Raw genomic sequence first — 12112 nt, forward strand, 5'->3', positions numbered from 1 at the left:
TTTTACGTGCTTCTGACATTTTGTTTTACACATGCTTGGACCTGGTCAAAGAAGATGTGCACTAGATACGCTATAGAAAAATAGCGTGTGTAATACATTATCGTCTACAAAAAATATGTAAAGGGATTTAATCCTTAGTTCATGTGTCAACTCATGTGTTTTGCCATTGTATTTATACTCAAAGACAGTTTAGGCTTTTGCATGTATATGTGCTTTACTATATATAACCTCTCGTTTCATATCTATTTTACTAACTAGATAGCAGAGGCTGCTCAACACTACATGTGGCTTAAAGCGAAAATTTAAAAAGAGGCCTCAAAAGACATTCGAGATTAAGAAATGCTTTTTCATATTTGATCCTTTGATAATTTCATTAGCTCAAGATTGAAAAATTGTCGAAAAAGCACTTAAAGAATAGAAGAAGATTATACAAAATCATAGTTATAAACAAAATTGATTCAAGTTAAAGTGAGTTAGACAAAAATTAGGAAGTTGAGCCCATCCACCATGCGTGAGGTAACAAAAAAGAATAATAAAAAATAGGAAGTAAATGCAAATTTAATAATCTACAATTTTTAGTATAACAATTAAAAATTGACAACAAATAATTAAAACTAATTTATTTATCACTAATAATAAATACATAATTATTTATGCTATATAATTTAAGTAAATTTGAGGCCTTAATTTTTTGGGGGCCTAAAGCCACTGCTTTAGTGGCTTTAGGGTTGAGCCGCCACTGCTAGATAGCAGCTTCAATATTTTTCTGTCCACGTTGTTAAATTTTTATTAATATGTTCGCTCTTTGCCGAAGTCTATGTATTGATTGGGACTTCAATTAAGTTTTACAATAATAATTGTTGCATTTCCATCTCACGCGGTTGCTTTAAATTGAAGTAGAATTGCTTTATTAAAACAGAAGTACTCTGTAAGGAATGATAAGTCAGGCCACTAATAAACTAAACATGTAAATATCCAAATTTATGAAAGTGCTACTCCAACTTAGTGGTAATTAAGTTAAATATGTGCCCTAGCTAGCATTAATTGCTTAGCAATTACTTAGATAAAATGTTGGATCTAAAATTTTTATGCTGCAGTTTCTGAAGTGAGAATGTGAGTTTTGAAGTGTATATCCAATCGTTTTTATAATTTTCTTTCGTATATATAAAATGGTTCAAATTGTAACAAGATTATAATAATCTCGAGATTTCACAAGTTCGAGTCTCAGTTACATACCACAACTGGCGTGAGTCCATCTACTTTGATTTAGGTGAACAAGAGATTATCTTGACAGTGACAATCTATACATATATGAGATGAACAAATGGTATGATAAATTAGTCGAAGTAAGTACGAGTTAAGTCCTAACAATATTCGAAAAAAGAAAAACAAACTGACATTTTTTTGAACCTCAGGAAAACCCATAGTTGTTACGGCCTCTGCCCTTCGGGTGAGCACTCTGTGGTGAGCTCTCTATGCGCACTGGATAAATCCCTCACTGTATAATAGCATGCAAACCATACAGGGAATATAAAATGCACTAGATAAGCCTCGTGCAATAGGCTTAGATACCGAGAACATTAAAAGGGATCGAACTCGCGTCGCCCGTGTAGACAACACCCTCCAAACCAACTGGGCCGTCCCTTCGGGACTCTTATTTTTCTCTAACTTTTTATTCCCTCTTTGGATATCAAGGTATAGCTAGGGTTTAATTGGTCAAGTGATTGGGAAAATGACAAAAATAATATCATGCCAAGCACTACGTAAAGGCTCCACTACTTTGGCCTAACTATTTCCTTTCCTTTTGTTTTCTTTTTTCGGATATTTATTTTAGTTACCAATTGCAAGGTTTTTGTGCACCTTATGCGGACAGTTCGATGCACAAAATATCCAGTATATACATAAGGTTTGAGGAAGGATTATATTTCAAGAAATGTGATATAGATATTCAACCCTATTGCAAACATTACTGACTACTTCCACGGCTCGCGAACGCGTGATTTATAGATCACACAGAAATAACATTCCGTACACCCTGCATGAATCACAAATTTATATATAAGACTAAACCATTATTTTATCTTTTTGCTTTTCATTAATTAGGCTAAATGTCCATTTCTTTGGTGCATTCTTTTGCTTTTTTTCTTTTTCTTTTTCCTGCTTGGTTGAGAAATGCTCATGTGGTCAGCAACGTAGACCATTTTACGTGCTAACTGCTAAGCTTTCCAAATTAAGTCCCCCAAAAAAGATAGAACCAGCAATATTGATGCTTTAGCAGACCTCCTCAAGATCTCAAAATTATAAAAAATACCATTGTCTTAGTAGATATTTCTTTCCAGATATTCAAAATTATTTTTCATGTCAGCACATAATGCTCCATCACCCACACGTTGAGTAATCATTGTCATCGACAAGACATATAAATTATTAGGGTTTGCGTTTGGACAGTTTAAATTGAATATAAAAATTTCGGTTTAGATTTTATATTTTTAAATAATTGAAGAAATTATAATCTAAATAAGCTCGAGTTGAATTGGATTTTTTCAGTTCGATTCGAATTAAACAGTTTGAATATTTTGAATTTTCAATTTTGATCTTATAAGTTAGCTTTTTCTTCTTGCAAAAAAATAAAATCCAAATAAAGTATTCCCACCATAGTCACCCAAATAAAGTATTCATACTAGTCATATTACAAATAATGAAACCATTATCAAGAAAATACAAGAAACATTAACAAAGCGTTAAAAATTAATAAGTACCACATAGTAAACCATGCTGAAAATCTAAAATAGAAAATATTCTCACAGTGAAACATGAGCTATTGTCTAATGAGTGGGGTATTGGATTTATTAGTAACTTGAGTATATGAATAATAGACTAGTGTTTAATGGATAGTGCTAAATATAAGGTATAAAAATATCTAATTTTCTTATATTCAAAAATTCGAAATCCCAAATTCCAAATTCAAAAATTTTTAAAATAAAATCCGAAATGCAATCCACAATCTAAAAATCCAAACCAGAAATTCAAAAAATTTGGATCTCAAGTTTGCCAAACTATGCCCACCGCTATAAACTATGTATGAAATACTTGACATATTACCTAAAAAAGTTATTTCTTGACTATAACTTAATTTTTTCCCTTTTATTATTCGACGGAAGTATCTCGGTAAGTGTTGACTTTACATAAGTGAAACTATTTTTGGTAGGGTGTATAAGAATAGTGCGGAATAATGTGTATTAGTAATGCATGTATTAGTAATGTATGTATTAGTAATGCAAGCATTAGTTATGCAAATATTATTTCTTATCTATTATTTGGTGTGGTGTATTAAAATTATAATGTATTGCATAATTTTTTTTAAAAATAGTTGCTTACAAAAATGTCCTCCATATTCTCTAGCTTTAAGAGACTTTAAGGACAATTTTGTCTTTAACCATGCTAATGCATGCATTAAAGCCTTGGTATTACTAATGCCATGATTTTCTATGCATTACTTATGTATAGGATAATGCCAAGTATGATGTTTAGTTATACACAAGTTGAAAAAAGGTACCAAACAAGGTATTAGTAATGCATAAAGCTAATGTTTGCATTATTTTTTCTAATACCTCCTACCAAACGACCGCTAAAAGTGTCTCTACGGAAATAGCCCCGTGGTTAGTTGCTACCGTTGAGTGTTAAAACTTTGAGTAAAACCCAGTTTACTTCTTTAATCTTTATAGCTTGAGAAATGATACCCCTTCACAGAAAGGGAATCCCCTTATGCATTCTTTTTCCAATTAACTTTTCTGTTTCTTCTTCTTCTTTTATTTGAAAAAACAATGCCTTATTTATTCTTGAACTTACACATTAACTAACCATGATTAAATATAGAAGTGTGACTAAAGTCCTTAGGACAATCTGCTACATTGTTGTTCTTCCGGATGAAAGCCAACTACAACCATTCTTTACTAAAAATCAAACCAGCAAAAGTAAGTTAAAGGATCATAGAATACAATGTCATTACTCGAAGATGTTCAACGTATTTTCAATGACTCTAAACAAAGTAACTCAGCTTGAAAAGTTTGTCTGGCATTGAGATGAGTTTAGGTTTTCACCAAGTTCCAGAGCCACTAGTCTAAGATTTCACTTAAAAATAAATTACTAACTTGTGCAACCAAAATTTTACGGGAATATAGCGCCAAAAATATTTTCTAGTACTAAAATAATATTCCTCCAAAAATGGACTATTTTGACTTTTTATATTTATGGGCAATATTTTTTTTTTGAAAGAAAAGAAGAAACAAAAGAAAGAGAAAGCCTAATGAGAAAAAGAATACATAAGTTCCTCTTTCCCATTCGGGGGGGGGGGGGGAGGGGGGTATTTTTTGAAATTTTAAAGAAGAATTGAATTTTACTCTAAAACTTTCCTTAAGGTGTGCACCTTAAACTAATAGCTGCCATTTCAATAGAAACTAAGGGTTCTAATAAAGGGTGTGTTTGGTACGAAGGATAATGTTTTCCTAGAAAATATTTTCATGGAAAATAAGTGGGTTTTTTTCACTGAAAATTTTTATTTTGTGCCTCACATAACTAACACTAGTTGTGTGAGGCCTATTTTTATCTCACAACTGTATGGTCCCAGAATTTTGTGGACCCGGATGTGTAAGATATGGGTCCACAAATATGTGAGATAAAAAAAGGTCTCACACAACTAGTGTCCGTTGTGTGAGACACAAAATAAAATCACTCTCTTTTTCACTTATTTTTCCTTGTTTGGTTGGTGAGTGGAAAATTTTTCCAGAAAGTATTTTTTAGTGTTTGGTTAGAGAGTAAAAAATATTTTTTTATGCTACTCTCCTCTCCCTCCTCCCCCAAGTCTCTAAAAATTTATACAAACCCAAAGGAACTAATGTGTTGCTTTACTTTTTTATGCAAAAATAACGTTGAAATTTGTGCTCCATAACTAAAAAAAATACTCTTTTTTTGGTTGAAAAAGAAAGTACTCTTTCTACAATAAAAAATAAAGTATTCATTTTATTGAAATAAAAAAATACTTTATCTATATCATGAAAAGAAAATACTCATTTTGTTAAAATGGAAAAAAAATACTTTTTTACATCATGAAAAGAAAATACTTTTTTGTTGAAATGAAAAAAAATACTTTTTTAATCATGAAAAGAAAGGGGGTTATCGCTATAGAGGTGCACGTTTAGCAAGGAATAGCTAATGTACGCTGATAACGATGACTCGCCGGAAAACAGGTCGGAAAGGTAATTCTCAGCAAGCACAAACGGAGGAGAGTACTGAGGAAACATCGAATCGAATGGTTACGCCGGAATCACGAACTACACAACAGCTAGCTCCAATTCAACTTGTACAATGGATGACCGGAATGGAGAGTGCACCGACGATCAGGCAAGGACCACAACCGAAGGATACTGAAACTACAACTGTATTGACCTATTCTGCTGGATCTGGAGAACAAAAGCGAACTATGGCAGACGTGGTTAAAGGCAATAGAATAGTGCAACAGGGATTACAACTGAAACTCTATCCACCAAAAGTGAGAGATGGAGTTAAAATTGTAAAGCTGAATCAGAAAGAAATTGAAATACAGTGTAAAAAATGGGAATCAGCTCTTATAGGGTATGTTATGGGAGGTAACCCTACATTCAAGGAGATGTTGAAATTTACCTATGGAGTGTGAAATTCAGTAACTACTCCTACGGTTCTTATGCACGATGATGGCTACTTCATATTTAGGTCTGAATCAATTGAGGAAAAAATGCTGATTATGGCAAAAGGGCATTATACTTTCAATAATAGACCACTGGTGTTAAAGAACTGGGAGCCGGATTTTGAAATTGACAAGGAGCCTATGCGTGTGATGCCACTGTGGGTCACTTTTCCAGGACTACCTATCCAATGTTGGGCAGAGGAAAACCTGGGAAGAATTGCTAGCTGCTTGGGGAAGCCTGTATGTACTGATAGATTAGCAGCAAAATGTGAGAGAATACCTTATGCTCGTGTGTTAATTGAGATGGATATAACACAACCATTACCAGATGAGCTGACCTTAGAATAGCCAGATGGTAAAATTAGGGTGCAAACAGTGGAATATGAATGGAAACCAGTGTTCTGTCAAGAATGCAACAGATTTGGGCATCCTAATGGTGAATGCAAATGGGAATCATAGCCAGGGATACAGAGGAAAAAGGACAAAAAGCAAAAATGGGTGAGGAAAACCAAAGCAGATAATAATGAGGATAACATAGTACCACTTGCTGAGGAGACAAAGAATGGAGAAGAGAATACACAAGAAAAGACTCAGGAGGTCCAAATGCAGATTGAAGAAAGAGGCAAACAGATTAAGATATATCATGGCAAATCTAGAACAAAAGGACAACTAGCTATCGAACTTGAGAAGCTAACAAGAAGGAACAAGTATGCAGTATTGAGAATTCAGGAGAATGAGCCACTTGACAAGATTGAAAGCAATAAGCATATACAAGGGATTACAAAAGGGTCTACTCCAACTACCATTCCACCAATATGATATTCAGTACTTGGAATATTAGAGGACTCAATAAGTCCTTTAAACAGAGAGAGTTTAAAGAATTTCTGAATAAGAATAAAGTAGATTTGGTAGGATGTTTGGAGACTAGAGTAAAACAAAGAAGAGCAAAGAAGATTCAGATGAAGTTTGGAAGAGAATGAAAAGTGATAGATAACTATTCAGAAGCACCTAATGGTAGAATATGGGTGTGTTGGAAAGAGGCAGAAGTGAAGCTAGACTTGCTACAGTTATCATCACAACTGGTTCATTGCCATATACAAGATAATAATTCTGATTTTCAGAGTTACTTGACTATTGTGTATGGCCTACATACTATTGCTGATAGGAAAGCTTTATGGGCTCAACTAAGTAGTATAAATGCAGTGACTATAGGTCCTTGGTTAACTCTAGGTGACTTCAATAGTATAATGATAGTAGAGGATAGAATAAATGGGGCTCCCGTTCATCAAAATGAAGTAATTGATTTCAATCAGTGCATTGAGGATATTGGAGTAGGACTGATCAATAAAAAAGGGATACAATATTCATGGAGCAATAAGAGAAGGGCTGATGACAGGATCTATAGTCATATAGACTGGGTGTTTGAAAATGCAGATTGGTTTGGAATGTATGCAAGAATTAAAGCAGTATATCTAGTCCCAGGATGTTCTGATCATACACCTATATTGTTAAATTCATAGGTGCACAGAATGAAGATGAGGAAACCTTATAGATTACTAAATGTACTACTACAGCAAGAAGAATTCAAGGGAGCAGTCGAGTTTATATGGAACCAAAACATACAAGGATACACCATGTATAAAATATGCAGAAAGCTGAAATAATTGTAGATTCATACTAGGGAGATTCAGAGACAATACTCATCAGTAGAGGTGAAACTCAAACAATTAAATGAGGAGTTAAATGATATACAACATGATATAAATGATGATCATTTAAATCCAACTCTCATTGAACAAGAGAAGAAAGTGCTGATGCTAATTGAAAAATGGGATGCAGTATATGAGAAGATTTTAAGACAGAAGTCAAGGGCAATATAGATCAAATATAGATACTCAAACACCAAATACTTCCATGCACAATTGAAGGCTAGGCAAGAAAGGAATAAAGTCAGTTCTATTTGTACAGAACAGAATGTGAGAGTGACTGATCCAAAGCAGATCCAGCAGAAGTTCATACAGTTCTTCAAAAAGTTGTTAGGTGAAGCTGCCCCAATAATGACTGGAATTGATGTTACTATAGCTAGAGATGGACCCTGTTTATCACTAGCACAACAACAAGAAATGATGGTACCTATAACAAGAGAGGAGATTATAAAGGTGGTTCAAGAATTATCAAGAGACAAAGCTCCAGGAATAGATGGATATCCAGCAGAGTTCTTTAAAGAAAACTGGCAAATAATTGGTGAAGATGTTATAAAGGCAGTACTGAAATTTTTTGATACAGGGAAGCTGCTTAAAGAAATAAATTGTACTACTATCACACTCATTCCTAAGGTAGTAAATCCCAACTTTGTAAAGGAGTTCAGACCTATTGCATGCTGCTCGACCATGTACAAGATCATTGCTAAGCAGCTTACTAACAAACTAAAGTTGGTAGTAGATTATTTGGTGGGACCTTCACAGTCGGCTTTCATAGAAGGAAGAAACATTTGGACAATGTCCTACTGGCCCATGAACTAATTAAAGGATACAACTACAAAACAGTCTCTCCAAGATGTATACTAAAAGTGGATATAAAAAAGGCATATGACTCTGTTGGCTGGAACTTCTTAAGGACTCTAATGCTGGAATTGGGTATCCCATACAAAATGGTCAACCTTATTATGGAATGTGTAAGTACAGTCTCTTATTCACTTCTGATTAACGGAGGTTTGACACCAAAGTTTCAGGAAAAGAAGGGGCTAAGACAAGGTGATCCAATGTCACCTTATCTATTTGTTTTAGTGATAGAGTACTTGAACATGGATCTGAAGCAACTGGATTCAAATCCAGATTTCAACTATCATCCCAAGTATGCAAAACTGAGAGTGATTCATATATGTTTTGCTGATGATTTACTAATGTGTTGTAGAGCGGACAAGGTATCTATTGAATTGATGATGAAACAGTTTGAGGAATTCTCGACTGTGTCTGGTTTACAAGCAAATATGGAGAAGAGCTCACTCTATATGGCAGGAATATCTACACAGTATAGAGAAGAAATTCTGCAGAAGTTGAAGCTGACCATTGGAGAAATACCATTCAAATACTTAGGAGTTCCACTATCCTCAAAGAAGCTCAACATTAACCAATGCATGCCACTGGTGGATAGAATAGTAGGAATAATTAGATGCTGGACAACCAGATTTTTATCATATGCATGAAGGGTTCAGTTGATCAAAAGTGTATTGTTTGAAATGCAAACCTACTAGGCACAAGTGTTTCTGATTCCAAAAAAAGTTCATGAAATGGTTACTACTATATGTAGGAATTTTCTATGGAAAGGAAGCATTGAAGGGAAGAAGGTACCAATAGCATGTGAAATTGTCTGTAAACCAAAAGCAGCAGGAGGCTTGAATGTCATAAACTTCTTAGTATGGAACAAGGCAGCAATATGCAAACTACTATGGGCAATTGCACAAAAGAAGGACAAGTTATGGGTTCTGTGGATTCATCATCACTATATGAAGAAGAAGGATTTGGAAAATATGAAAACTCCAAAACAAGTTAGCTGGGTGATAAGGAAAATTTTTGAAGCAAGGAGATGGCTAACTACTGGAGTGAAGGAGTTGGAGTTATATGCAGTAAAGGGGAAGTATCTAATCAGTAAAACGTATACTTCAATTATGCCACAATATCCAAAGGTCAGCTGGAAAACATTGCTCTTGACACAAGGAATATTACCTAGACATCAGTTTGTTTTGTGGATGTCATTGCATCAGAGATTAGCAACGGTGGACAAGCTAAGCAAATGGGGAATAATAGTGCCTAAGGAATGTGTTTTATGTATGACTGATACAGAGGAAACTCATGAACATTTGTTCTTTGAGTGTTCATATTCAAGATTTATATGGGAACAGCTGCTAAAACTCTTTGGAATAAGTCGACAAGTAGGAAGATGGCAAAAGGAAACTACATGGCTGACAACAAGAACAAAGAGCAGAAATGAACTATGGAAGATCCTGGGAAGTGCATTTGCAGCAGCAATATATCAAATATGGATGGAAAGAAACCTGCGAAGATTTCAACAGTCAAGAAGAGAAAGTAGGGATATAGTTATAGAAATTATATTACATTTACACGTTAAAGGTGAGAGCTACTGTAAATGAAGAGGAGTCTTAGAAAAGATAAATAGGTATCCATGTTAACATAGATAGTAAGTTCCGGATATGGAACTAAAGTGTCAAAAATAGGTTATTTTTGTAGGACCCGACTCTAGAGTCAAATGAGTGGGTGGATGTACATATTTCACTTGGTTAAATAAAAGTTTGTAATTTAACCAAAAAAAAAAATACTTTTTTCTACATGAAAAGAAAGTATTTTTTTTGTTAAAATGGAAAAGATATTTTTCATATCATGAAAAAAAAAACTCATTTATTGAAATGATTTTTTATCTATAACATGAAAATAAAGTACTATTAATAATATTTTTATTTAGGCGTGGGGGCGTGGGGTGGATAAGTGGGAGTTGGGGTTGGGGTAGGGATTGGGTGAATGGGGTGGGGTGTGCTAGGGAATAGGGTGAGAAAGGTTGAGAAGGAGTTTTGGAAAATATTTTCCCTTCTTGTGATAGGTAGACCCAATTGGAAGAAAATAAATTCATGAGGAAAATATTTTTCAAAACATTTAAGCCAACTAAATATGGAAAATTAGAAAATATTTTCCGAAAAATATTTTCCTTCGTACCAAACACACCTTAATGATCTCTTGGTCACTACAGAAATATTAATTGAACTTTTTAGATTTTACAAAAATTAATAGTAAAAAATATGTTTGAGAATATTTTTTATTTAGCTTCTGATTTTATAATTACTCCCTTTTGATATGTCAATTTTTTTTGCTGATACAAAAATATGCGTTTTTAGAAGCAAATATAATCCTCTTAGTTGTAAATACATACTTAGTTTTTTTTTTTTTTAATTAAATCTCAATTTAGGATTGTCAATCTAATGTTATGTTTTTTTTGTGTTTTTCGTCAATTATATTTAAAAAGGCTCTTTTATAAGAGAAATATAACATTTGGCAATTGACATCAACAATCTAGGTAAATACTCCGTTTTGATCTTTCAACAATTCCCCAAAAAATAACACACTAACTACTAAACTTTGTAATTACACTTATGTTATACTAAGTTTCTTTTTCTAGATAATATTTTGAGGTAATATAATTGAAAAAATATTCTAAACATAGTACATTTTTACATAGAGGGACCAATAGCATGTGTTTATGCTAATTGAATTTTAAATAGTAGTATTATTTATCAAATATTGATTTGAAATAAGAACAATAACAACACAACATACTCAGTATATTCTCAATAGGTGGGGTCTGGAAAAAGTAATTTGTACGCAGAACTTATCCCTATCTAATGAAGGTAGAGAGGCTATTTCCAATAGACCATCGGCTCGGAAAAAAGAAGGAGAAGAAGAGGAAGAAGAAAAAAAAGAAGAAGGAAAGCAAGAAAGGAAGAGAGAAAAAAAAGAGGGAGATAAGATAAGTAAATACCAAATAATAACAACAGACAATACAATACCTGAGGATTGATTTGAAATAAGAATTTACTAATAACTAGGGCTGTGCATAATTTGGTAAATACCGAATTATCGTACCAAAACCGAAAATTTTGGTATTTGGTATACAGTATTTTGGTATTTGGTTTAAGTTTTTAAAAAAAAATTGGTATTAGGTATGGTATTTGGTACTTTAAAATAAAATACCGAAATAATGATACCGTACCGAAATATATATTATATTATACAAAACATATATTATTAATTATAACACAAATATAAAAAATCTAAAATTTTACTTTTCTTTATTCTCTAAGTTCATCAATTAACTCTAAACAGGTAACAAGACATTTCTAATGATCAAATATTCTTTTATGTACAATTTTCTCTATTTGGGTCGATATTTACTAGTTTTGGACAATATTTTTGTCTACAAATATTTTTAGTTTTGTATTTTTGAGTACTTTAATTAAGAATATTAGAGTCTATGGCTCTATGCACTAGTTAATATTCAAACCGAATAAACCGAAGTTACCGAACCGAATGAACCAAAATCGAAAGGAGAAAACCTGAACCATACCGAATTTAATTAAGTACGGTATTGGTATAGGATTTTAAGAAACCGAATACCGAACTGAAATGTCCAAATACCGTACCGTACCAACCGACGATCACCCCCTGCTAACAAATGAGGAATGGAAAATATAATAATCCAAGGAAAAAAAAATTGAAAAAAGAACCACATCAGCGGATGTAAAAATAAAAAATAAAAATAAAAATAAAAGAGTCCTACATCTACATTTAAAAATTTAAAAATAAAAAATTAAAAAATTAAATA

General features: G+C 33.0%; 1 protein-coding gene across 1 annotated transcript; it reads left to right on the plus strand.

The window, feature by feature from the left end:
- The first annotated feature begins 9011 nt into the window (after positions 1 to 9011).
- On the plus strand, positions 9012 to 9872 carry LOC142166093 (uncharacterized). The gene has a single exon (XM_075224512.1). The coding sequence runs from the start codon at positions 9012 to 9014 to the stop codon at positions 9870 to 9872; it is 861 nt and encodes a 286-aa protein (XP_075080613.1).
- The last annotated feature ends 2240 nt before the right edge of the window (positions 9873 to 12112 follow it).

The sequence above is a fragment of the Nicotiana tabacum genome, chromosome 11 (assembly GCF_000715075.1).
Source record: "Nicotiana tabacum cultivar K326 chromosome 11, ASM71507v2, whole genome shotgun sequence".
Classification (NCBI taxonomy): domain Eukaryota; kingdom Viridiplantae; phylum Streptophyta; class Magnoliopsida; order Solanales; family Solanaceae; genus Nicotiana; species Nicotiana tabacum.

Coding starts and splice junctions, on each gene's coding strand:
- LOC142166093 (XM_075224512.1), top strand. CDS start 9,012: ATGGTTACTACTATATGTAGGAATTTTCTATGGAAAGGAAGCATTGAA.